The 27,847-nt window shown below is 42.4% G+C and overlaps 2 protein-coding genes across 6 annotated transcripts; one reads left to right on the forward strand and one right to left on the reverse strand.

Annotated features, from left to right (window-relative positions):
- Window positions 1-126: 126 nt before the first annotated feature.
- On the forward strand, window positions 127-14,052 carry LOC129600034 (uncharacterized). Its single transcript, XM_055498420.1, has 5 exons — window positions 127-413; window positions 11,701-12,003; window positions 12,396-12,515; window positions 12,937-13,171; window positions 13,346-14,052. Exons 1-5 carry the CDS (start codon window positions 127-129, stop codon window positions 13,481-13,483), a joined length of 1,083 nt encoding a protein of 360 aa, XP_055354395.1. The 3' UTR covers window positions 13,484-14,052.
- LOC129600019 (uncharacterized) lies at window positions 13,552-27,619 on the reverse strand. Of its 5 annotated transcripts, XR_008692006.1 has the most exons (5): window positions 26,950-27,619; window positions 24,653-26,350; window positions 23,755-24,378; window positions 14,776-15,875; window positions 14,170-14,719 (listed from the first exon to the last, which is right to left on the reverse strand). XR_008692006.1 is itself a non-coding variant. In XM_055498401.1 (4 exons), exons 2-4 carry the CDS (start codon window positions 26,313-26,315, stop codon window positions 13,724-13,726), a joined length of 2,451 nt encoding a protein of 816 aa, XP_055354376.1. In that variant the 5' UTR covers window positions 26,316-26,350; window positions 26,868-27,619; the 3' UTR covers window positions 13,552-13,723. The 5 variants fall into 5 exon arrangements, 4 of the variants coding, with proteins under 4 accessions (XP_055354376.1, XP_055354373.1, XP_055354374.1 ...); XM_055498401.1 differs by lacking the exons at window positions 14,170-14,719; window positions 14,776-15,875 and adding an exon at window positions 13,552-13,887 and having other exon boundaries at window positions 26,868-27,619; XM_055498398.1 differs by lacking the exons at window positions 14,170-14,719; window positions 14,776-15,875 and adding an exon at window positions 13,558-13,887.
- Window positions 27,620-27,847: the final 228 nt, after the last annotated feature.

The following is a 27,847-nucleotide window of genomic DNA, read 5'->3' on the forward strand; positions in this document are numbered from 1 at the left end:
GCTGAAATCAATGCTGAAACGGCAGAATTACTCCGGGATAAGCACCCACCAGCACCTGATGACTGCCATTTCCCACCAGAGCCTGATAATTACGTCTTGCCACCAACAGTCTCTCCCGCCGAGGTGATGAACGCTGTTTTCAGCTTCCCTACTGGATCAGCAGCAGGAGTTTTCGGCCTCCGCCCGCAGCATTTAAAGGATCTTCTGAATCGTAAGGATGATCAACAAAGTGATCTCTGTGTCGCCCTCACCGATCTGACAAATCTGGTACTCAAGACAGACATTCCTGAAGATATCCGGCCATTTTTTTTTGGTGCCAATTTAATCCCGCTGGGAAAAAAAGACGGAGGCGTGAGACCGATCGCTGTAGGGGAGACGTTACGCCGGCTGGTATCCAAGATCGCCAGCAATAGGTGCGCTGAAGAAGCAGCCGGAATGTTCTCCCTGTGCAACTTGGGTTCGGCGTAAGAGGAGGTGCTGAAGCGGCCGCCCATGCTGTCAGAAGTTATGTTGAAGGTACCCATGCAGACGCACGAGTTATTGTGAAACTGGATTTTAGAAACGCCTTTAACACTCTGCGCCGGGATGTGTTATTGACAGCAGTGCGTGATAAATTCCCTGCATACTTCCGTTATTTTTGGCAATCCTATCGCTGTGCCTCTTATCTCTCGTGCGGCAAGATCCAGTTGTCATCAGATACCGGCGTACAGCAAGGTGATCCGGCCGGCCCTTTCGGTTATTGTCTTGGAACGCTGCCTTTATTCGAAAATTTAAGCTGCGATATAGCAGTGGGTTTCTTGGATGATGTCACCTTAGCAGGATACGCAGAAAAAGTCATCGCAGCCATTCGTTTAATCATTGCACGTGGTTTTAGAATGGGACTAGAACTCAATCTGAATAAATGCGAAGTTTACGCCGTGGGTCAATTCACTGCTGATCGGTTGCATGCTGTTCAGATGGTGCTCGATGCCTTTCCCGAAATGGTGGTAACGAAAGAAGAAGAATTTGTACTCCTTGGTGCGCCATTGACAGCAAAAGCATGTGACGTTTTCCTGCGCAATAAATGTGAGCAACTGGAATTCTTCATATCCCGTCTTAAAATCATTCCAGCACATTACAGTCTATATCTCCTGAAAAACTGCTTGCTGATACCGAAGTTACTCTACGGGTTCCGCACAGGCAGATGTTATCAACATGTGGAATTGACCGAAACTATAGATAAGATCGTTCGTGGCGGTTTGCAATCCATTCTGAACATCCGCGTGAACGATGCACAGTGGAGCCAGATGACGCTTCCTATCAGGGACGGAGGAATGGGACTACGGAGTGCCAAGTCGCTAGTGTTTCCTGCCTTTTTTGGCATCGGCGTACTCGGTGATCTCTTTGGTTTCAACAATCTATCGCCCTGCAACGGAAGAATCGCTCGATCCGATTGTGCAGCGCTGGATGGAAGAGACAGGCTGTGAACCCCCCTGTTACAGAGCAAAGGAAATTCCAGTTTGCATGGGATCGGCCATGGATCGATAAAGAAGTGGTCTCAATGAGGCTGGCCATTACCGACCAAACGAATCGAGCGGTATTGTTAGCTGCGCAACACCGTGACTCGGGCGCATGGCTGAATGCGTTGCCTGCACCAAATTTGCGTACGTTTTTGCGGGATGAAGAAGTTCGAATCGGTGTGGCACTTCGTTTCGGACTTCCAGTAGTAGAAGAACACGATTGCGTAAACTGCGGAAGCCATGTGGAGACGAATGGTCACCACGGTCTTTCTTGTACCAGCAGCAGAGGCAGATGGTCCAGACATACGGAACTAAATGCCGAAATAAAGCGGGCTTTGGAACATGCGGGGTATCCATGTCAAAGCGAGCCACTCGGACTGTCAGGCATAAACAACACGCGGCCAGACGGCATGACTCTCGTCCCGGTACGGGATGGTAAGGCGCTGGTATGGGACGCTACATGCTGGGACACGGTAGCCGCATCGCATGTCCGGGCAAGTGCGAGTGCATCCGGTAGTGTTGCGCATATGGCCGAAGACGTTAAACGCCGTAAATACGCTTACGTGGAAAGGATGGGTTACCTGTTTTACGCCCTGGCAGTCGAAACTTTTGGCACTTTGGTTCTGATTTTATGGAGCTCATTCGTTTCGCTGGCAGAAAGATTCGCGACGTGACAGGGGAACCTCGTTCTACTGCGTTTTTGAAGCAGAGATTAAGTCTAGCTGTAGTGAAAGGAAATGCTGCTGCTGTTTTGGGCACCTTGAATATGCGTCCTAGGGTTTTTGATAGCAATAACGATTTTGGCTGTTTTTTTAACGTTTAAATTTGAATCATTTTAAGTAGTATTACGCGAATGCACTTTTTGTAACACTGATGGCCTTTGCCCAATAAACTCGAATAAATCCAAATAATACTAATTCCAGTTCTCTTTAAATACCAAAAATGTTTTCCAATAGCTTTAAAAGTCTCCCAAGTGGAGTTTGGCGGCTGTTGTTCGATAATCAATGCAGTTTCCAGTAACTGTTGCAAATCCAATCTACTGTAATTCCGTTAATTCAGTAAGAACGCCTTTTTTGCTTGTTCATTTAAATGAGCCAGTTATTAAAATGCTCTCATTTTTAATTTTTTACAATGGGTCTCGCATGCTAATTGTTCAATAGAACAGACTTTGTGCAATTTGTCTGATGCGGGAAGAAGTGCACACATCAAAAGCATAATATGCGGCGCCGTAGTTATCTTAACGGAATATACGGTGCATGGTACCGTCCAATAAATTCATAGAAAATCATTGGCCTATCCTTTCTCGCAAACAAGCATTGCATTTTAATGTTTGTTTAATTACCAAGATAAGATTAAAAGCTTTTGCATACAAACTCGACATACGGCAAAGTGTGCCGCAGCTATTTAATATTTACCATGCTCTAAGAGGCGGTTTTGGCACGAAATGCAGAACCGCTTCTGGAAAACTGCTGGAGCTGAAAAGAAGCTCTAGTTCTGACTCAAGGCGTTTGCCTTTTATAATTACGTGAATAGCAGGATTGACAAAAGTCACAAAACTATAGGGCGAGATGATTGGTCGTCAAACTGCTTTCAAGTGCGGACACCCTAGTTTCACTGAATGCCTGAAAGCATTATTCCGTACAAACCTACAAAAAAACGTTAGAGTGTTAGACGTTCCGATGTATAAATTACTGCGGATGTGTCAGTTCAAAGACATATTTTCGAGATAGCTGTTAAGCTGTTAATTATATATGGCGGCCGAGGCGATCGATAATTTCATCAGTGCCTTCACCTTATCGGATACTCCCGGGATGGACACAGCCGTAGGAAAGTAACTTCGCTTAAGCCAAAGTTACTGCCGTTATGGCGCCCGACGCTATGGTGACCCGTTTTCAGTGGCCCACAAAAAGCAGGTTATCATGGCGCCAGGAAAGAAACTGAAGCGCACCGGGCACACCACCTCGGTGGTAAATGGTAATCAAATGCTTTACTTGAAGTTCGTCACATGGTGCCTGCATTTCACTTGTGTCTGCCTGTTCCGGGGGGATTGAATTTTTGCTGCAACAGCTTTGTGGAACGCGCTCTTTTGCGCTGACTGGAGATGCCTTGCGATCTGGCAACCGATGCGTTTTTCGTCGAGCTGCAAAACTTTACATGCGTAGGTATGTAAAGTTCTAAAACGCGACGGAAAACCGCGATGTACCGGGTAAAGCAAATCGTCCGAGTGTCCGAGTGCCCGAGTGTCAGCAAATCGTCTGAGTGTCAAGATTTTCTCACAAAACGAAAGTTACAAAAATGATAACATTTCATAAAAAACTTCATGTTTATGAATTTCGATGCATAAATATCAAGAAAATTCCAACAAATAACAAACTCCGCCAGTGATTTTTGTCACTCTAAAATCGATGACATTCAGTATAGTTCTTAATTGTTACTCCGTTAACTTATAAAAACGTTAGCAGAAATCAACTGCAAACCCAGTTTTATATACTGCCATGCGCTGTCGCCGCGGCTTATCTTTGAGTGATTGTTCTGTTGTGTGACTTGTGTCTTATGGTCCCAAGTCGCCTTACCCACATTGAGATAACACTTGGCAAACTTTAGCTGCAAAACCACAGAACAGATATCCAAAATAGTGCAAGCACTGTGTCAATATGTAACCTTAATTTAAATTTAAAAAATATTGAAGTAACTTTCAAGTAGTTTCGGTAAAATGTCGATCAGTGCACCTTCCAGCTACCGTTGCTGCTAACCCTAAAGTTCTTGATGCGAGTTCTGTGCACTGCTTTAACTTCCTACTCAAGTCTTTGGATCTGCCCAACCGTATTTTATCAGTTAGTGACCCTCCCCACTTTAGAAGCCCACCCCGAAATAAAGACCCCACTGAGAGGTGGTTTTTACAGTGCTCCCCCCTTTGGAAGAAAAGAAGTTTTCCCCGAACTAAGCGCCCCATCCGGAAATTTTACGAAAAAACTGTAACGATGGGACACTATTTTATAAAATACGGTATATTATTCACCAAGTAGGATCTAAAATTGTTTTTGTTTTCGAAGACGAAAGCAGCCTAAGCAGTGCTCACTGTACACAGCGTAATCATGTTTAGCACCGCTGTTGTTAACTTTAACGCAGTATACTGTGAAATTTCATCTTCCCAGAAACTGACGGTAATCATCGCCGGATCGTTCCCCGCAAACGAGCATCGTATTTCACTATTTGTTCAGGTAATGAACTGCGATACGATTAAAATTAAAGGTTTTACGAGTACATAAGCCAATATTGCGTAAAAAGTTTGTAGTAGTATGTACACAGCGTAATCGCAATAAGCGGCGCCGCTCCTAATCTTAATGCCACTACACGGTGCATTTCCTCGTTCAGCAAGTTATAAGATCGGTTTGCTTTTTCCCGTAAGCGAGCATTGTATTTCACTACAGTATTTGTTCAAATACTACGATGAGATAAAAAGGTTAAGCACATAAAACCGTATATAAGAAAGAGCGTGCCGCAGCTTTAACTATGGTAGAGCAGCAGTTTGAAAGGCTGTTACAGCAGATGTTAACACTGTCATTCTTTTTACTGCAGTATTTTTGAGTAGAAGTCGCAAGCCAGTATTCGCTCCGTTGCAGCACATAATTACTCGTATATTAGCCACCAGGTGCATAAACAATACGCTCAAACTCCACTCTGCGTAGGACAGGAGTGTTTTTAAAATACTACATAGTTGTTTCCCAATGCCTGTTAACTCTGCCGAAATGAGCTAAAACCACAGATACCGCAGGTATATTTCTAGATACAAGTACATTTTGAGTCCGAACTATTGGTTAGGCCATACAGAAAATCGCACAAAACTGCAGTTCTTCACTCTTAAAAATGGATTTACAGCGAAAGAAACCAGATTGGTACCGGGTTGGTGCAGTTCATGCAATTTATTTCATTTAAGAACGAGCCGCTTTGAAAATTTCTCGTGAAATAGTTATTTACACTGTACCTTCCACAAAAAAATTTATCCGTAAAAACTTTAAAAAACAAGAAAACATCTTTGCTATTCCAGTGTAAAAAAAATACTATATGGTATAGGATATACAGTACGTACCCTTGCCTTGATGAAACATTATTATAACAAGCCAAAAAAGTTTTCTGGTAATAGTATTTTTCTTTTCTTTGCAGAATCTGAGAAAATTTCCAATTTCTTACGCCTTTTTTCTTATTCAGAGGTTTACGGAACTGCCCAAGGGTAGTAGAAATGTTCGCCCCCACCCCATTTATTAAGCAAAACCATTGAGTGCAGTATGTTAAATTACTGCATCAACTAAATGTGAGAACATGCACTGGCGGTTTTTTTTTAAAATCGTCTGAACACTGGCACGGCATACTGCAGATAAAACGTTTCACTCGCTTTCTGCTAACTAAGCTTATCGTGAACGACAGCATCAATAGTTTCATGCTTTTTCTCCAAACTAAGACCATTATGCTTTCGTTTTTTCAACATGGCTAATCTTTTGCGGTATTTGACAAGAAACGGAGCTTCCCTTTTTTATCTGCTGGACCTAGCCGAGTGTGTGACTAACAACTCGTTGAACGCGGAGGTTTCGTTGTAATTTTGCTTGTTTTGTCCACATGTTTTTCAAAGTCCACAGATGTTTAATTTTAGTCGGCATTCAGCCAGTACACCTAATACTACGCCTGCACGGTTTACCCTAAATAAAAAATCTAAATTTTAAACACTGAAAAATCATTTTGGCCAGATTGTATGTAGCCAGCAGGTTCTTAAACATTGGTATTTTGCTTCCGGTTAAGAGCAAAAATGTATAAAGCCTATTATGCAGGTGTATTGACTGTACAGGATCCCCCCGATGATAATAGTCTACAAGCTGTGCCGGTTCAGATACCAGCGTATTTCCTTTTTAGGTGTATTTGTTTACCAGGTGCATCAAGAGGCAGTATTACTGTATACAATGTATACGCCTACGATTCATGTGCTGCCAAACTGCGAGTAAGTACCGGAAAACGCCTGCAGCATTGTTACAGCCATACAATTATATCGCGCCAAATTAAATCTCATTGATAAGTGGGCCAGTGGCGCGACAATTACAAGCGTTATCATATAGAATGGCGCCGTTGCAGACCTTAATGCTGTATGCGTTTGATCGCCTTGCTCTGCAAGCTGAGCGGTAATCTTCCATCTGCCGCTTCTCGCAAATAAGAGTTGTATTTCGCAAATAAGAGTTGTATTTCAGTATACATTCAGATACTGGGATACGATAAAATGGTTTCATACTAAGCGGCGCCGTTGTGAATTTTAATGCAGCATACGGTATATTTCAACGTAGATAAGTATGCAGCGGCTGGCCGAGAGCCGGCTAAGCCCGTATTTATTCTACGTATTTATTCAGGTAAATGCGATAAAAAAATGGTTATGTGTGCAAACACTGCTTATGCTAGAGTGTGCCGCACTATTTACCAATGTTGATTTACCCCGGACACGAATTGCTGGTTCGGTTGTGAAAATTTGTTGAGCAGAAATAAAATTCGAACATACACTTAAGACGTTCTTCTTGAAAATTTCAAAGCATGCAATTGGCAAAATATAATGCCGATCGAATCGATCGCTTCCCGGTTTTACATAATATTATGCACTGTTTCTGTGGCTTTCGTTGCGCCACCATTATAAAATGCACGATAACCAGAAACGTTATAACTACGTGTTTAATAGAATTAGAAAGGACTGTCCAACTTCAACCGTAGTTACAGTATGCCATTTAAGAGTAATTATGACGGTAAACTAGTTGTTAATGTTAGCGGTGATGCAACCATCTACGACTAGCTGTTACAGTAGGTGGCAAAAAAAAAGTTTCTACGTTCTGCCGCATCATTTTTATGTGGCGGTCGCTAATCAATATTCGCTCAGTTAGCGCGATGAGGTGGATGCAAATTAACTAGGCCGTTACATCGAAAAACGCAAAAAGTTGCAGTTGACAATAACATAAATAGAGCTACAGTGACAAAACGCAAGATCGTTACGGGATTGTTCCAGCCCACAGAATACAATTCAGGAAAGGAAAGCCGCTGCAGCACTTCCTCTGACCTTCGAACGCCTACAGACAATATTATTCTGTATAAAACCCTACGAAAAATGCAGCAAAAACATCTTGGCTCTTTTAATGTCGAAAAAACTCTGCAGATATGGCAGAGTTTGAAGACATATTTTCTCAAGCGAACAAAATAAGCAGATGTCGGCTTTGTTAGACAACGTGCAGCTACGCTAAATGGATCCTCCAGGAATCTTACCTGCATGTCATTTAACGTTTGCCGCAACGTCCTCTTGTCGAGGCGAGCGTTAATGCGAACCCAACATTCGAATGCTTCATTAGAGTGCTGTTTCCGCATCGGTGGTCATCTCGACTATGAATTTATAACGACGGGCGTGTTCCCAAGGTGCCGAACACGATCGCACTGCACCATCAGTGTGCTACTCCACCTTGAAAATCCATCGAACCCAAAGCGCCACTACAACTTGACCTTATCGGCAACTTCCGGGATGGACTTTTTATGAGAAGTAGCTTTCCCTGCGGCAGAGAAAGTGGCGTTTGCCGCTTTCTATGGCGCAAAGCAAGTTACTTCCATGCCTGCGAGCACGCCGTCTCTGTTGTGTCGATTCCCTGCTTGTAGAGAATTTTTTAACGAGCCAAAGTTTCCAACAGCGATCACTTTTCATAGCAAAATCTACCGTTTGTTAACTCTGAAGCAGAAACACCATCCGACTGCCTTAAGAAATGTTAAAACATTAATTTGCATAGCAGTAAACTCGGTGTGTCAAGGACTACTTATTAACATAGATAAAATTAACTGCAGATCCGTCGTGATAGGCAGCCAGTAAAATACGACGGTATTCAACGGGCTGCCTATCACGATGGGTCTGCACGTTTCCACGCTATCTCCACGTCTTATCATTGTGTACGTCTTCTGAAGTGTGTTTTCGTGGCAGGTCGCCTTCCCCCTTTTATTTGAAGATAGTGTTAGGCCAAAGGTTAATCTGGTAGCTTGCCTTCTTCTCTCTGCTGCTCTATCTGTAACTTATCGATGTTAAAGGACAAACATGTAATTAGTGTTGCCTCTGACGAAACGGAGTTGAGGAGATGGTATTCAAGCATTCTGTTAAACTATTTCTACTGCGCATTAGGACAGGCAGGCACCTTTCAGTAAGGTGATCCCAGATGGCGCACTACGCAAGCGCATTAAGTAGGTTGCGTTTTGCACGGCGCTGCGATTAACGGCAAAATTAACGACGAATTTGATGTTGTTAATTCAAGGCTTCGTAAATACGAAAAAGAGGTTGCGTTTTAGACTGAACAATTAACACCTACAGATTAACGGGACGAATTCTATTTTTTTAAACATTCATTTCCAAGTTTCTTTAGTGCTAACAAATATAAAAAATTTCGCTTTGCAGCGTAAAAAAATCAAAAGGTTTTTTGCGGGATAGAATATTAAGCAAAAATGGTATTAAAATTTTTTCACGTAGTCAAACAGACTGAAACAGCGCAGTGTTCCATTCTGGGATACAGTACAAGCCGGTCCGGAGTTAGAGCACGATAGAGAACAGCGAACACTGTAAATTCATGGGTTGCGCCAATTGTACGTAGTGCAGTGGCTATCGTCTAAGCGCTAACAAAGCGCTTTTTATGCATTAGCTGTATCTTTACGTGCTCTAACTCCGGACCAGCTTGTACATGCGCGCCGTTTGCTGCTGCTGTAAGGCGCTGGATTTCCTACACTGCACTGGCCATTGGGTAAGCCCTAATAATAATATAGATAATCGTATAATTGTATTATAGTTTGTCAATAAATTAAAAGCATCATTTGAGAAAATCATTTTGCTTTCAGCTGGCAAAGAATGAAAGAAACCTGTAGCAGAAGTGCAACGGTCGAGGATTGCAGTTTCCGAAAATTCCAGTCGAGTGGGCAACTCAGGATTGAATGCCCAGGCAGAAAGCCACTGGGTAGACTGTTCTGTCCACGCAGCGTTCGTGCTCAGTGGTCTATGTGAGGCCAGTCGTTTATTACTGATTCTCCCCTTCGTTATTAACGAAACGATACCCCCTTCGTTTCGTTAATAACGACGAGTGCTGACGCTTAAACGTTCGTTAATTGTACCCCCTCGTTGATTCTATCGTCATTCGTACCCCTTCGTTGATACCGCAAACTGCTTATTGTCTTGTGTCATAACAGGCTGCCTGCAGCATCAGAACAAAGGTCAATTCTATGCAACAGGGCAAATATTTTGTTCGATGGCATTACATTGTACATGAGACTTTCTTATGCAGCATGTCAAACCTGTTATTCGATGGCACTGTACAGCGCATAACAGTATACATGGTACTAAATTTTGCTGTAAAGTGATAAGTTCATTTTGCATCATCGTATTTGGCAGTATGAACTTGTTTGTTTTTGATAAAATCAACTTCAATTCTGAACTGCCATCAACGGTGAGCAGGATTTTTCAACGTGTTGCAACCGGCCCACCGGGACTATAATTATATCGATGGCAATTTTTGGTGCTTGTATTTCTAAGATTGTAATACATCTATGGAATCCCCTGATAATATTCGCCGCCGTTTCGCTTTTATTGTAATTTGTGAACAAATAAACTTTTTGGTCTTGGCCGAATTATATAATAATATGCATTTTGAAAAAATATGTGCTCACACAGCCTCCCAGTATAGACAGCCATGGCACACCGTTGCTTTTAGTGTAAACAGCTATGTACAGTAATGTGTATACTACACCATCCCATATGACTCTGCGAAATGGAGCTGCACAGAGGTTTTGTTTGTATAAGGTTTCGAGTTAATAAGCTAAGTTTGAGGAGAAATTTCACTGTCAGTTACGATATCTGTCATTACACTATGTTTGAACGCTCAACCCACAAGAAACATTACGTTTTAGCACCATGTAACCAGTGCTTTATCATAGTCTGTATGATGTAACTGACATCTCTCTTCACAGTAGTTGATGTTTTCTGTTCAAAATAAGACAAAATTAATATCTTATCTTATGCCATATGCAGTCTCTTGTGCCCCACCTGCATACTCTCATATTAGTGGTATTACTCACGTACGTATTTTGTGGCTTTTAGGTACATCAGCCTAGTGTAACCGTACTATTTTGACGTTTGCAAACCTCCGTAACAGATGTGTCGCCACATCCGTGAGCGTGTTGTACAAACGATCGTCCTACGTTTTCCCGCGTTCCTGTATAATGAGTATACAAAGTTGTTCTTGAAACAACAAATTACATATACTGTGGGCCAGCTGCAAAGAACATATGATTTCGGCCCGGTTGCTCAGGTCCGGCTTAACAAATACATTAAAGCAGGATGGCCGCGTCGACAACGCAAAAAATAACACGTGGCGGACAAAATTTGCGGATACACATGTCGGGATAGCTGGACTGAATAAAAATTTGGCTTTACTCCGCCGCGACTAAGAATGCATAATATTTTAAAGCCTTTGTTGGTTTCTTTTTTGGCGAACGCTATGATTTTAGGTGGTATCGGCGACTTACTCTATCGGCGTTTGCATAGCGGAATAAATAGTTTTGCCCCATCCCATCGAGTTCCCAGCGTTACATCCGAATTGAGGGCACAAAGCAGGCAGAAGAAACACATATGGTTATGGAATACTAAAAACACTATGGCAATAATGATAAAATCACTACCTTATCCCGGCAAGTATTATCACATAAGTATAGATCTGCATGTACAAGAAGTCAGTGTTTCGTGGCATTTGTAAAGTACACTATTAGTTTAATTTACGACTTCGACGGACAGTTAACGTGTGTTGTCAACGGTTCACCGCTTAACGGGTAATTCCGTAGACCGTTTGCATGCTTTCGACGCTACAAAATTTCCCGAGGGAAGAAAATTAAATTACCGGGCCAAAGACAGTATTATGCCAAAGGCTTAATCAATCATTAAAGAGCCTGAATGCAGTTATTTTGCTGCAAATAACGAGTCTGCTGTTAAGGAAATGTGCATTTTTCTGTTTTGGACCGCGACTTCCTGCACTGACTACAGCAGAGCTTCTGACTTCTGTCGACATCGCTGCTGTTTTTAAGGCTTTGACTCAGGGAATTGCGTACATCATGGGTCATGGAAGTTCTACCGTTGTGTTCTGCCTTTTTATGTTTTTGTTAAGCGTTAAAGGATCCGGCTGCCACGTGAACAGGAGCACCAGCGAGGCAGCGACACGAATCTGAGTTCGTTTAGAGAAGGCGGAGAAAAAGAAAATTCAAGTGATAGTGCCACAACTGAGCCGAGCAGACTCTATACCGAAAATCAAATCCACACAGCCTATCTGGCATGTCGAGCTGTGTACTTCTGCACGTGGATTCTGTGCACCGTGGGAAATGGACTGAATCTGGTTGTCATTTTACGTAGTGTTTCCACGTGGAGAACATCGGCGTGTCATTACGTGATCGGAACCGCCGTCGCTGATTTGGTAGCACTGTAAGTGTGCCATGGTGCGCAAGGCAACTGGCTTTCGTGAGAATTAAACATCAACATAAAATTAAAAACAAACATTTTGCATAAATACGAAAGGAGCCTATACCTGCACGGTTGCACCATAGAGAGAATAAACATACGCCGCTTCGCTTCGCTTGCTCTGTATGAGTGGGTGCATACAGAGCAAGCAAAGCGAAGCGGCGTATGTTTATTCTCTCTATGGTTGCATTTGTGGTACCTGCACTATGCATTTCTACTTAACTGTAGAATTATTCTGAGATCGTTAAGTTTATTTTGCCGATGACAGATATGAAATTGAAATTGCTTACGAAAATTGATATTTCCTGCATTTTGCACGTCGATCGAACATCTACCTGCGCAAAAATTATTTTCAGATGGTGCGGTCTATTCGAATTTTTACCTTGGGAGGATATTGGTAACAGTCTCGATTCAGCGAGATTTTTCACAGATATTCTACGGTGGTTCGGTAACGCTGGAATGAGTTTATCCGACTGGTATGGCTATCAGAATGTTATAGTGGCATCTAAGCATTTTACCCGTACCCGGCAATCAAATTTCGTTGCACGTCAGCTCTTTGACCTTCGCTTCGCTATGCGTCGTTTTGCTGACTACTGCCGACCGACAATTTACTATTTGACAAATTTGCTTACCAGTGTTTTGTTGGAACCGTTTTCGTGGTTTTTCGTAGTCTCTTTAAGCGCTTCATAGTTTTTTTTACACAATTGTGGGTGCAAGGGAACCTACTTGTCGGTCATCAACTTGTCGTTTCGACAAGATATCGGGTATGCGTTTTATCGGTCAGTTAGGTCGCTTAAGTGGCATCGGCAAGTTGCCAGTCAGCCAAACAGTGGTCAGCACATTGCCAGTTTCTCAATACGTTTTGCATGTGTAATTCGTTTCAATCTTTATTACCAGGATTCTGGTGGTTTTCTCTTGGGAGCGGCTATTTGTGATTGTGGACCCTTTTCGATTTGGATTTCTGCAGCGAGTTCTAGCAGCGCGCATTGTTATTGCCCTTCTCGTCATGTTGTCGCTTGCCTGCTACGTACTCGAAATTGTCGGAGGTTATATATGGTGGTTTACAGATTGCGAAGTTTTCAATGCATCAGAATGGTTATCTGCATGGTACGAAATAAACCGAAGAGCGCTGGTACGTTTTCACTTGTCCAGCCTGCAGATTGAAGGTTACGTTCATTAGAAATAAAAGTCTATATGGTAGAAATTCATAGGCGGAAATATAAAATTTCTTGCTACGGGTAGTAATCAGTTTGTTAACCACAGTCAAGCCATGTTGTATTTACACATGGCACCCCTGTATTTCCAGATTGCGGTGAAACTTCTTATATTTTTGTTGATCCTTCTTATCAGTGTAATCCAGACTACTAATCCTGATTGTCTTCCTTGCGCGGCAACAACGATCGGAATTTGGGGAAATGCGCCGCAGCCAGCAAGCTTACAGTGAGGCATCCGCGTCAATTTCTGCCAACAAATCCTTGTCCCAACACGGAATTAACATGATCTTGCTGAGCAACGTACTGCTTTATCTGATCACGCGCACCCCAAAGGTTTTCGACTTGTGCGCAGCGGAATTACCGGTGGACTACGTGAACTTAGCGTACATACACGATGGAACCGTATACCATCTGGCAATGCCAGTTATTATGATTGCGACGTATTGCGGTTATTCGCTGAACTTCTACATCTATCTGCTGATCGAGCGCCAATATCGCCGCCGCTTTATCGACCTAGTCGCCCGTCCACTGTGCCGTCCATGGTTTCCCACAGTGCTCGGTAGTAGGACCAATTCACGCCGAACCGGGGACCGGGAGATGAATGAGAGGCCGTCAACAAACACCACTATTATTCCTGTAAATAGCAGCAACCTATGGTTTCTATAGCATATGATTACGTCCAACGATGAAATTTGCTGGACATTGTTATGTTATCAAACATCCATACTGCACACATATAGGTACAGATACGTTTCGAGTGCAGGTATTGTATATGCCGCTACAATGAGAGAACAGCATAAATCACAACTTTTATTTCAAACCATCACTTACGATGAAATAGTTTTATTAATGCATTCCAGAAAAACGACTACATAAAATTGAACCAAACTATCCCAAGATTTTCCCAGCTCACGCTACACAAGGAAGTAATACCGCCAGATTTAATAATGCCAGTTATAAGTCAGTGAAACTGCAAAATAAAGAGCAATAACTTATACTTCCTTCTCCCTCAACGTACTGCGCGCCCGTGCTAAACACCATCACTAGAGCTCTGCGTTAACGACATTTTTTGCATTCAGCCACTTAATTAATGGCTTTAAAGCAGTCGGGTTTGTACTGTTTCGACGCCAAAGCAGAGTGTAACGGAAGCTGACCTTCCACCAGTGGGAACACGAAAATATCAGAAGTGTAGGATGATCCAGTCATCCGAACTTCCGTGAAGGCGCTATCACAATAAGCCAAGTCTGACATTTCCAAGCGCGGCTTTTAGTTGTTAGCACCAGGGACGGCGGGATGCGCTACCAGCTGCATCCCTGGGAAACTTGTTAAACGATGCTGCAGTACGGAATGCTGTTGGGCTGCGCCTTAGAACACCGATCGTAACTCCGCACCGATGTATGTGCAATAGCCAATAAGTGGTTGGGCGAGGCCGCACAATGCCGAGCTGCTGGCTATCACGTCCCGAGCTGTAAGAAATGGCTAGACACAGCAGCTTAAACGCCACACTTAAACGAGATTTCACCTCATTCGTCAGCCACCATGGAGACTGAATTCAAGCTCCTGGGAATATCGCAAACCAACGGCAAACGCCCTGACAGATTGACCATAATACCATGGGATCGAGGCAAAATGTTAACACGGGGTGTGGCCTTTGTGTATCTATACGATGGCCCTATCCCATATCACAGCAGCATCCACACAAGCCGGCGAAGTGACGGCTTTGGCCGAACTGAACAAAAAAGCGAAGTACAAGAACATCACGCAGGACTACCTGTTACGTGTGGGACTCCAGCTACCTGATCTGGTTGTATAACGAAGATAGGAGGATGTCACTGACGTGTTTGATCCTCTCAGAACTCTTCCCAATCGAACAACATTGCACCCACTCACACTGTTCACCTGATGCTGTTGCTGCAGTTCGTTTCGTATAAGGGAGCGGCAGCAGGGCTGTTTAGAGACTTGGTGGCTGTTATCCGTTGGCAGTATTCAGAATCTGCTGTTATTGTGGGATGTGCGCATTTCTTATCGCACCTTTGATGAACCTGTGATGAACCTTCGCGATAACGGTTGGATACCTTTAATAAATAAGGGGATGTAAATGGATGCTGCAAGCATCGCAATATTATCGGCAGCTGATAAGATATGTAACCGATGTAACCAGAGTCGCAGATAGATTGTCAATCCGTGTCTGCCGATGTTGATACATCGATCAGGTCGTTTTTTGTGCCATTCGTAATGAAACCACTTGCGGCAATACGGCTGATCCCATATATCCTTCTTATCATGAATATTGGTGTTTATTGTTGTTTATTGGTGTTTATTGAATCCATCTGTGGCGGTTATGCTTATTACGGTCCGATATCCGGAATGTCGGAATGTAACAGCTATAGCCGCCTTGGATGAAATTTGCACGCATCGCGCTTTTTCTTTTATTACACCAGCTTCGTTGGGCACGCCAAGCGTTTGTCGAACATCTGGGACTGCTGCGTGGAATTCTTGTCCGGATACAAATCGAATTTTAGTGGCTGTTCGTGCACATCGGCCATTTCACGAAAACATTGCCTGTACCACAAGCATCCCAATAAAAGCCAACTTGAGAAACCAGGTCGTAGCGCCACAAAGCTGTAATGACACATTTAACCGGAATTTACATGGTGTTCTTGCATCTCGGCCATCTATAGTACGGCCATCCGGCATTTTGGTGCGTAGGGCATTGTTGCTGAAACTGAGAATAAAGCTAACAATCCGAAAGTAAACAATAAACAGTAATGATACTTTCACAACGACTCAAGAAGCTTAACATTTTAAGAAGCATATTTACGCCTACTGATTCACGTAGTGATCACGCAAAGTAATTTTACATAATAGCAGTTTTACACTTCGTTCTTTCGTGTGCTATCCAATTGTGTACGTTTTAATTGGTTTAATTCTTGCAATTTGAACAAGCTCAAACGTTCTCTCACGGGTTTGCAGTGCTGCAGTTGTGCAAATTACAGATAGTCAGAGCATGTATGGAGCAGGTTAGCCAATATAATAGTCGAGTAACACCCATATGTTATGCATCTTACGTCAGTATCGTTGTCAAAACGCTTCAGGTTGGAGAACAACCAGTAGTTGGATATCCCGATCAATCAATTCTGCAAACAGCGCGACCGGCTTTTGTGAGAGATGTAAAGACGAAATGTTTACACTGGCAAACTGGGTTTGGCATTTCCTCTAACAATCTTGCCTTCCATCAGCGCAAACAAGATTAAACGTTTAAGGCATCACAGTTGGCTGTCACCGCCGATGTTTGCCGTGAGCTTCATTTAGGTAACTGTAATAACCTAACTGTTTGTGTATCGAAGATTGTCCATGGACGTGTTTAATTCCCTTATTGCTTTTCCCGATCGTATAACAATACAACTTGTGCTTTCACTTGTCGCTGCGGCAGTTAGTTTCGAATCAGGGAGCGGCCAGCAGGGTTGTTAAAGACTTTGTGGTTGTTATCCATTGGAAATATTCAGAATTTTCTGTTATTCTGTGGAATGTGAAAATTTTTTATTTTATCTTTAGGATAAAACGTGTGTGCCTTTAATAACAAAGCTGACTGTCCAAAGCTGAGTAATCCCTGTACTTCAGCCGGCTAAAGTCAAGCGTTGCGGCTGTGCATGCTGCTATGCACCGCGCCGGATTTAACGCACACCGTTTTTCATATTTCTGGGGATAGTTTTTTTTGGTTGTGGCGCGTTTTGCGCTTGTTTATTACCGAATATTTAAAGGCACTTACATTCCGGTCATGTCATATCGCCTGTACTTTACAAAGTAGCCGTAATGTAAGTAAGAACGAGTATATCATTAATTTTGTCGTGGTTTTTATACCGGTGACCCGTAGCGCAGATATGGAGTACCGGGATAAGAACCACGAAAAAATTAATAATCGCAAATGTCTCATATGCTTTCTACTAACTAACTTAATGGAAATGTTTCCTTCTGTTTGGCCACAAGCTAATGCCGTGTTGTCATCCGTTCTATCATAAGTATGTTGACTGCGGACAGTGCGGAGTTTCTGTCAACCGTCTTACTGCCAGTAAACAAGATTAGCAAAAATCCCGCGGCAATATACTTGTACTGCCGTTGTGAGGCTACAAGTATACAGAATCAAAGGATGTTCCTTTCTTGTGATTGAACAAGGTAAAATATTGTTCACTTATGCACGGATTATTATACTATTCACTTATGCACGGACCTTCGTCCAGCTATCATTCAGCAGGCGAATTCGGGGCATTATTAGCAATTACCGGACTGATCCCAGTTATCCTCCTTATCATGGATACTGCATTTTGTAGTTTTTGCTAACCGAGAATTTTTGTTCATCATAAAATCCGCCTGGTGTGACGGGGCGCAAGCCTGCAAACGCCTTGAATGAAAAAACAATTACATACGGCGCATGTATTTGTTTTTCCACTCAAGGCGTTTTCCATTGCGCCTGGCCTGCACGGCATACGAGCCAAATGGGCGCCTGTAGCCGGCAGATATGTTGGCCTGTTTCCTGTTGGCGAGCCCGGCAGGAAAGTGGTTTTTCTCCCATAAATCTGCCGAATTGCTCCCACAATTCTGCCGACCCGACCCTATGCATTTCCTATGGGAGCTCCAATATATCAGCCGAACCGGTGCAACAGTGTAATTTGATACTTTTGCTGAGCGCAAGCCGGCAATAGCACAACCGGGCTGCAGCAGGTGATACATCAAAGTAATCATACAGCCGCTCAAGCATATTGTACCGGCATTAAACATGTGCCATTGCAATGTCCTGTTCTTTACAAGTGGTATTTTTTGTGTTGATATTTTAGTGGGTAATCATTAATGAGCACGATGCTCACGTCCAAATATAATTTATTCGGCAACGGCCACCACTCAAACAAATTCTGCATCCCTGCGCTGATGGAACCGTAAAAGAAATTTAAAAGTTTGCTAAAAAAGCATTGCTTACAAATTTTCAACGTATAAGCAACATACAAGTATTGTCGGTTTATCTGGAATGTCATGCAAAGTTTGGAAATTTTGATACAACGACCACTACATCTGTCGAATTGCGCAAAAAGTCCTGACGACCCGACCCTACGTATTGTTTATGGGGACCCCAAAAGATCCGAACTTCTAAAGAATAAGAGCAGAGAGTGAAAGTTGGATTTCTTTAAAGTTGGAGATCGCATGCTAAGTTCAACTGTGCGGCTGAACCTGTCTATGTAAATTTTTTAAGTAGATTTTTTTTTGAAGCGCTGTCAAAATTTTTATATCCAGTTCTTTAAGAACAGCAGACAACTGACAATGGTATACCCAGTCTGTGAAATCAAATAGAATAAATGATTGCCCAATTCGATAACTTAATTGTGTCTTCATTCAAAATAATTAATTTGAAAATGCAGGTTGGCAGACCGCAGCTTTGCTGAGACTTAATTAGCGTTAATATTTGCTGTTATTTCCGTAATGAATTTCCGTAAAGGACATACATACATTCTGTATTTTTGCAGAATTTAGAGGATTTTTGATACTCTCCGGTCGATTACGTCTTGCTGTAATGGCAGTTGCCGGCACTTGCGTACGTAGTCAGCATACGCGTGAACCTGTTGACTGTCGGCGAGCCCGGCACGAAAGTGGTTTTCCTCCCACTAATCTGCCGAACTGCACCCATAATTCTGCCGACCTGACCCTATGCATTGTCTATGGGTACTCCAATATATCAGCCGAAGCGGTGCAACAGTGAAATTTGATACTTTTGTTGAGCGGAAGCCGGCAATAACACGGCCGGGCTGCAGTATCAGATCCAGATGTACCGACACTAGACCCACAGAAGCGCGCTCTCTTTCTTATTGCAAAGCTTAACTGAAGTTAATTGTTGCCATTAAGCGCGTATGCTGATTGTGAATGCAGACACAAGACAACCGGCATCATTCATCATCTCTGCAAGAAGTAACTAACTAATCTGAATATATCGTAGCTAAAAGCTTTTATGAATACTTTGTATGAAACGTTTCATTCTGTTTAAATTCAGTTTATTCTGTATACAATAAATCGCGTTTCTTTTGTGAAATTCATTTAAAAACTTCATGTAACGAAGCAGGCCGGGCCTGTTATTGCTAGAATTAAACTCTTAAAACTTTACTGTAATTTTGGAAACAACATATCCAGTAATAGATTTGCCGAACTGCGCCAATAGTCCTGACGGCCTGATCTTATGTATTGTCTATAGGAAATCCAATAGATCTAACGAACAAGAACCACAATGATACTTGATATCACTGTCGAGGGCTTGGCAGTGCGCCGGCATACTATTGTCTGCTAAATAATTCTGAGCGCTCTTGTCGGACACGATAACAGATTAAATCACAAAGCACGGGATAAATTTTAAGTGAAACTGTCTAAGGACAGTGCACATCATCCACCATTTTTAGACATAAACATTATGGTTATTTGCAAAAAAGAGAAATATATTCAATAATTTACTACGTTCTGCGATGATATCTGAGTATAAATCCACACTCAGCAGAAACGCTCCACTGCAAGGGTTAGACACGGCGCAAGGAAAGCGCTTGCTTCTCTCTGATTAGTGCCGGTACAATAATTTATGTTTAGGCGGCTGTATAACTACTATGATGTATCTCATTCTGCAGCCCGGCCGTGCTATTGCCGGCTCGCGCTCAACCAAAACTTCAAATTTTACTGTTGCGCCGGTTCGGCTGATATATTGGAGTTCCCATAAACAATGCATAGTGTCGGGTCGGCAGAAATGTGGGAGCTGTTCGGTTGATTTATTGGAGAAAAACCACTTTCCTGCCGGGCTCGCCAACAGGAAACAGGCCAACATATCTGCCGGCTACAGGCGCCAAATGACGATGTCTGGTAAGGAGCGCATATACTTGTTTCCAGTTTTTGCCGACATTGTTGCGTAACCAACCGCTGTACTGTAGAGACTACCACGTATGCAGACATGGTCGCTAACGTTCTACAGTTGAGAACGCCAATCAACACCGCAGTAATTTTTTGCTATCCGGTTTTATATGAGGTTGTCATCATGTGCGAGGAATTCTTGACGCTTCAGAGTGCCGTACTGATCTAATGGAAGAACTGGGCGGTTATTCTTGCAATGAGGCAGTGAAGATAATCTTGTCTTCGGCCCATAATGAGAATAACCGCGATGGCTGAACTTTGCACCCATTACGCTAATTTCACTGCATATTTCACTGCATAGGATCCGGTGGCGCGCCAAAATTATGCGAACATTTTCGACGGCTAGCTGTCATTGGTTACCGGACGGTATGCCGATTTCCTATGGCGGTTCATGTCCATCGGCAGAATTGCGACAACAACTAATATTTAGCCCTATGAGTGTTCAAATAAAAGCCACATTAACTTAAGAGACGTAGTCGTAGCTCTAGAGAAAGTAATATTAAGCGACACAAGGTTGAGAAAATTAGTTAGTGATTAACTTAATTTATTACCTAATTTATTAAGTCAGTTTATTACTGCAGGTTAACTTTCGTCATATTTAGCTAAAGTAAATGCATTTTTGAGTGAATTTACTCTTATATGTTTTTGTGGTTTTTATCTGCCGCATTTCAGGGAGTTGATGTCGCCCTAACAAACAGTTTTCCTCCGAATGTCTCCTGCGGATGTTGCCTGCGAATGTTATAATGAACACTTTGTTCAGTTTAAATGGGAGGGACAGCGTCGCCAGAAACAGATCAAGAAATTAATACGAAAAAACGGCCCCATAGTTTTCACAGTTATAATTGTCATAGTGAAATGCAGGGTATGGCAGAAGTTTGTGAACGTGCGCGAGAGGGAAGATATCGGTGCACGAGTACGAAACTGGACTATGTACCGCGTCATTACCCTTCCAAATTCCAAGAGGGCTGCCGTATATCATACACAATTTAAAACTCGTATTCAGTACTTACTCGCTATTGCGGACGAAATTATTGTTATAGGCTTCGAAGGAGGCTTTGAGGGCGAAATATGGGATACCAACATTACTACGACTATTTACGATAACTATGTACGATTATTATATTTACGATAACTAATAATATAGGTATAACGATATTACCTTGAGTAGGTCCGTTATAATTATATCATTTAAGGAAAATCGTTTCAGCAAATCAATTGCTCGTAAACCGTTGTTTTGTAATCGCTTATTCGAGTAAATTTGACTTTTTTTGTGCAATCGCATTGCGGAAGTAGCAAGTTTCCCACGTTAGGTTGATTTCAATTTTCGACTATAATAGTTTGCTACCTCTGCCGGAGTTTAACCCAGTTTACGATTAGTTGTGTAATGATATTGCGTCTTGCTAACACGGCACAAGGAAATATGATTAAGAATGCAAAAACCGACCGACATCAACGTTTGCAAATGCTCGTTTCGCCCAGGCGAATTGATAAATAACTTGACTTCATTGCTCTGCACTGCAGAATACCGGAAGAAGTATAGGTTCATTCCGTGTCAACAGCAGTGGTATAAGAGCCATGAAACGTTAGCTGTGTTCATTTGTCTGGAACTTTACTTTTATGCTGGTTCATTACTCTTGTGCCTGCCAAAACCATTTCTCTTTGCAGTTTTACATAGCGCAAACTTGGTGTCCACCAAATCTTGTATCGTTGTGGTGGTCTGCACGGTAAAATTGTGCTTAAGCTGTCCTTGGTGATTTATGTGTTGCTTGGTATTAGCGTGCGTACATAACCGTTGTTGGCTGTTCTATGCATGGATCGCCCGCATAAAGTTGAACTATATACAGGGGGCAAAAGTAGAAGTGTTTCACCATCCCCTGTACTGCTGCTGTCAGCCGGCTGGAGTGTGACGTTACAGCAGTACATATGGTTAAATCTTGCGCGGTACATAACCGCCATGTTTAACCACAACGTCACTCTCCAGCCGGGTGACGGCAGCAGTACAGAAGAATGGTGGAACTCGTTTACTTTTGCCCTTATTGTTATCTGTCAAATTTACCGCGTATTGGGACTCAGATGCGAATTGTGTCTACGTCAAAACGCTCGAGCGCGTAACAACTCACGCACTGATTTGTGAGTCAGACAGATTCACTGATAACGCCGCGCGCAATGGTCAGATGGACATTCAGTTGCTGAATTATAAAACCGAGCTATTTAGCTCGGTTTTGTAATTCATGCCTACATCCATGGCCACTCAGCAACTCGTTATAAGTGTTCTGAACGGTTTCAAATTGTCCGAAGTGACACCCTATTGCATTATAACGGTAGGTTATTACGGTGTTATTTATTAACTATTAAGAGTAATAATTACTTAACAGATTTATTTAGTTCACTTACTAATCGGGCAGGAATTTGTGAACTAATTATGACAGTTAATTTTGTGTTACGCTGTTATTTATTATTCAGCGTAAATAATTAGATTTTATTATTTTTTAATTGAGTAGATATTCGTTAACTAATTAAAGCAGTTAATTGCGGCGTTAATTATCATAAAGCGTAAATTTAACAGATTTAATTAATTATTATTAACTTATTCACTGAGCAGAAATTCGTGATGAACGAAATATAGCAGTTAATTACGGTGTTAGTTATTATTAAGCGTAAATTGATAATTTAATTAATGAGCTTACTAATCGAGCAAAACTTTGTGAACTAATTATAACAGTAACCAGTCGCGCTTAATCAACACATCAAAAACACTGCACATTAAAAAACAGATAAATATTAGTCGTTATATTAGAATGATTTTCGCTATTAGGCTTGAAATTGTTGTGTTCCGTTGTCCATGACAGACACAATACGAATGCAACATTCACGACGCTCTCAGATCTGGCAATCACTTCCAATCACGTATGCGTTATCACTGGTGGGAAGATTTTCCATTTTTTTCTCTTGATCATTGCGGAGAGATTAGTCACAGATACGTGCGCAAAAGTCTTGTCGCAGATACTAGCGGCCTGTTTATATTTGACGCTTGTTATTATATCAAAGTGTCTAGTGTCTACGCACGCTCTTGGCGATGTTATTACTGGTACATTTCTGAATTGCGTGCCAACTGACCGGTTTTTCTAGTTTCACATATTATTTGAATAACTGCGAAGATGCTGCGCTGTCCAGCACTGCCAAAATAAAGCTGGTAGAAAAAGGCCCACAGTCGTGAGGCATTTATAGACATTGAATGAAATCGCAATGTCAGTTCAGCGCAATGTAATACCAATACCCTAGATGAATGTACAAACACAGGCAAATGAATTCTGCAGTGCATTCCGCGAGCTTGATCATGCTTCACATTTGGGTAAACTCATGAAATAATGGCGCTAATAAACGCGACGTGATTAATACCCATCTGACTTATAAACGTGTAGAGCCAGCAGACATGTTATGAACTGAAAGATGGCAGTGCTGACACAGCTTCAGTAGCCACGGACACTGCAGTATTGATCGAGAATAATAAATCGCAGTAATCAGCAGCAGTTTTTCCAGTACTCTGTAACACGATCAGGAAGTGCCTCACCTTTACGATTTGCGAGATACTCGGCAGTATCTTGTCCAGTTATTCCAAGGTATCCAATTTCTAAGCTTTGAAGAAGCTCAGCGGCATCCGGCCGCTCCAGCGGATCGAACTTTAAACATGTCTTAATCAAATCTTGAATATTTGTCGGTATCCATTCGTAAACACAAGGCAGCTTTTTGTCGGCGCTGTTGAGGTGATACAGTACAGCCATTTCCAGAGACATGGGCTGATTTTTTGCGCCAATATACAATGGCGGATTACCAGTAACCAGATGCAATACGACACATCCCAAACTCCAAATATCACATTTTCTTCCTACGTCCACGTCTTCCCAAAAGGAATTAACCATTTCGGGAGCAGCAAACCGTCCATCTTGCCCCTGACGCGCACTCACTCCGTGCCGTTCCGTACGGTCGGTTTCCAGCTGCCGCATATACTGAAAGCCTCCGATTTTGATGGTTCCCATGAAATAGGCTTCGCTGAATAAGATAACATTGCTGTTGACACTGCGATGCGCTATGCTGTGTCCATTAAGATACTTGAGGCCTCGCAACACCTCTCGAGTCCACTTAACAATTATTTCGATGGAAAGTTTATAGTTAGCCACGTCTTTGAATGAGCGTCCTGAAAATGGAATAATACTTACCTAATTGTTGAAAGTACGTACTTATCGAGACCCGTTTGTCGAAATTGCCCTACGTAGCCAAAACAATGCAGTTCGGCAAAGATCATCAGCAAGATCAGGCAGTGCTGTTCTTCACTCGATTAATGTTTGCAGTAAAACTGTTGCAAATCATAAATTTTTATTAGCAATTTGATATTTATTTGATTTGGCAATCGTTTGCTCTAGTTAATTCAATTTAAGCTTTCACTACTACATCTACAGTTTATAGCGTACCTGTACAGTGTTCCGTAAAAATCTGCAGCTCGAGTGGAAAAGCAGAATGGCTCGGCTCGACAAATCGACAGCCAAAGTGTTGCAGCACGTTTCTACTACCGTCCTGCAACGCTCGAATTCTAGAAGCACTAGTCAGTTCTTCCGCACTGTAATCTATGGTCAACGCACAGACCAGCCGACCAAAAGCTTTCATCCACAAACTACTTAGCTTTTGCAGTTCGTGTGCCCCTTTGCCGTGCAATGCAAAGCGCCAGATATCAACCACCCGTGGCTCAAGGTCACGAGAACGTTTGTATACGAGTTCTCCCAGTTGATGCGGCAACATTACATCATCACTTCGTAAATACGGGTGAGTCCGCACCTTCGTCAGCTCGAACTTTTCCTTAAAAGATGGCCATTCTTCAAAAAACATAGTATCTAGTGCACAAAGATCCTTCACAGTCTTGCTCAGATCCACAAAAGGATGAGACTGCAGTTGTTGCAAGCTCCATCGCTTTGCCGGGTCCAGCTCTAAGCAGTGGCCTAAAAAATCCTCGCAAGCACCAGGAATCGGTCGGACCAAATCGATTTTGGGACCAATTACGAAACCGGTCTGCAGCTTTGCTCCACTATAAAATGCTTGCATGTTGGGAAGCAACGGTTGTTGCATTTTGAAAACTTTAACAGTGGAACCGATCCGACCACATCGCACAAGCTTCGGCGGCACTTTGTTATTGATGAGCGAAATTGTCAAACATCCCAGTGCCCATGAATCCGACTTACTAGTATCTCCGGTTGAGTCGGGTAGCGCTGCGATGCCTTCAGGCGGAATGTAAATCACATTGCGCGAACTCACATCGATCCACATCATCCACAAACGAAGCAAATTCTGGACACCACCGAGAGTGACTGCTTGACTGTCGCCACAAAAAATATTTTCAGGAAATATTCCTCCATAACATGTCGCCGACTCAAGGCCACTGTTGATGACAGCGGCAATAACGTGGCGAATACTTTGTAAATACTCGAAAAACGGTGTCTGCTGACATTCATCGTTATCTGTTGCAGAAGATTTTGATGGTACAGATGCACTGGTTTGAGGTCTAAAATTTTCCAATTGTGAAACCAATTCGTCCGCTGGCATTCTGTATTGGCTCATTACTTTTAAACATTGTCGGATGCACATCGCTAGATGTCCCGGAACTGAGTCCGTAACGAACGGGGCGTAACCCTGCATGACGAAAGCAGCGTATTGGTTCTCGTTAGCATTTTCGGCTGCTATAGGACGTTCGGAATCTTTGCTCAACCACTTTTGATGTTCGCCACTGATAAAGTTAGCCAGTTCCAACATGATGCAGCCCAAACTCCAGCTGTCTGTTTTCCGTCCGGGTGACTCTGCGCGCAACTGCACAAATTTTCCCAACATCTCAGGGGACATGTATCTTGTCGTTCCACGAATATGAGTTATATCTCCTGAACACGTTTCTTCCCGCTGCATCCTCACCACATCATCCAGGTCTCCGATTAAAAAGGACGTCAGCCCGGATTTCACTTGCTTTATCAACACATTAGCTGGTTTTAGATCTCCGTGGATGATATTAAGGCTGTGCAGAAAGTTCAGACCTCTTGCCATTTCTAACATATGACGCTTTACAGTTGCAGCAGCCAGCAGTCCTTCGTCCATTCGTAGCTTATGAAAAAGAGAAGCCAAATCGCCGTCTGAAAGAACAAAGAGACCAGTTTGTTACATGAAAACTTTCACGCTATGAGTTTTTTTGTTCTTTAGCTTATTTGGAACCATGACACCAGTTAGGACGTTTTCAGTAATACCTTAATCTATACGTACCTGCTGCGGACGGTAATTATTATGAATAGTATCCTAGTCACTGAAGTAAGCTTCATTGCTTCACTGATAGGTCAATATATCACTTGGAAAAATTTACTCGTTAGGATAGATAGTCGGTCTACCCTAGTTTTTATGTTACAAGCTGGCAGATGTTTAATGTTAACAGGCGAGTTTCTTAATAAAGCGGGAATTACGTATATTGAGTACGAAGTGAATACATACATGAGTCAAGTATTCAATACAAAAAGATAACAAGCTGATAAGCCAAACTACAAATTTGAAGAAATCAACTCTCTTGTACGCCACAACACCTCTTTTGCCACAACGCAGCCCGATTATATGAATTATACCGGGTAGCGAAAGAAATTAAACCCGCAGAAAACGGCTTACTGTGGTAATTTCTTCGAGGTTATGCCGCCAGCCATGGTTGTTACAGAGTAAAAACCGAAAGAAATCTTAAGTGCAAACAAACCAAGGTAATCCATCATGATCTGGAAATAGGGGCCTCCCTGGCCTTTCAGAACTTCAACTTTGTGATATGAAACCAAATTATCGTGCTTCAGTTGGAGAAGAAGTTTAATACGTTTACGCCATTCCGTCCAGCTCTCTTGGCAGATTGAAATTTTTGACGTTTTGTCTACGTAGACGACTTTAATTGCTACGACCTTATCTCCAGTAAAATCGCCAGGATCGGTGATAGTTCCCTTGTAGACAGTGCCAAAAGCGCCTCTGGCAATGTAATCGGCAATCTGGAAAACGAACCGGCAGCTGGATCCGAGTTCGATAGGAATATTGTTGACTGCCATTTCGTTTTCAATAAAAAAATGGTAAAAACCGAAGAGCAGGAAATCTGGAATTTAATGCGTTGATTTAATCAGTTCTTCTTGCTAACTGTATGTACCCTCACAGTATAAGGTACGAAACCGGCAAATTATTTCACTGCGCCGTGAACACTTGTACTGAATGGGTCAAAATTATATAAATTCCTAGTGATAAGAAGGTCGGTTTAGCAGATTGCGTTGAATAAAACACTTTAACAGCAAAAATTAACATTCAGTCTTAGCACCGTGCTCGAAAATATAACAGGTAGTACTGGAGCAAAAGCCGCTGAAAGCAACGCACATGAGTGATAAATTAGAACAGTTCGCCTCCGCATGTGTGCCGGTATGCAAGCTGCATCGTATAATTATCTAATCGGTTCAGTGCCACAGCGTTATTCAATATGCAGTTGTTTACTTTGCGTGCTTCTACATAATACGAGTATATCGGTTGCGCTTCTCAGTCTCTAACAATCGCACAAGATTAAAGTACTGTATGCCTTAAAGTGGTCTAAAATCATAGATTACAGCTGTGAATATCAAACAAGTCGG

The sequence above is a fragment of the Paramacrobiotus metropolitanus genome, unplaced genomic scaffold (genome assembly GCF_019649055.1).
Source record: "Paramacrobiotus metropolitanus isolate TYO unplaced genomic scaffold, Prichtersi_v1.0 Parri_scaffold0000161, whole genome shotgun sequence".
Lineage (NCBI taxonomy): Eukaryota > Metazoa > Tardigrada > Eutardigrada > Parachela > Macrobiotidae > Paramacrobiotus > Paramacrobiotus metropolitanus.

What these genes read in the sequence shown, in the direction of transcription:
- LOC129600034 (XM_055498420.1), top strand. Translation starts at nt 127, where the DNA reads ATGAACGCTGTTTTCAGCTTCCCTACTGGATCAGCAGCAGGAGTTTTC. An exon ending in TCCAAGATCGCCAGCAATAG is followed by an intron (nt 414 to 11,700) that starts GTGCGCTGAAGA and finishes TAAGCGTTAAAG; the next exon opens with GATCCGGCTGCCACGTGAAC. An exon ending in GTCGCTGATTTGGTAGCACT is followed by an intron (nt 12,004 to 12,395) that starts GTAAGTGTGCCA and finishes AATTATTTTCAG; the next exon opens with ATGGTGCGGTCTATTCGAAT.
- LOC129600019 (XM_055498398.1), bottom strand. Translation starts at nt 27,283, where the DNA reads ATGGCAGTCAACAATATTCCTATCGAACTCGGATCCAGCTGCCGGTTC. An exon ending in TTTTACGGAACACTGTACAG is followed by an intron (nt 24,379 to 24,652) that starts GTACGCTATAAA and finishes TTCCATTTTCAG; the next exon opens with GACGCTCATTCAAAGACGTG. An exon ending in GTATCTCGCAAATCGTAAAG is followed by an intron (nt 13,888 to 23,754) that starts GTGAGGCACTTC and finishes TGCTATTTACAG; the next exon opens with GAATAATAGTGGTGTTTGTT.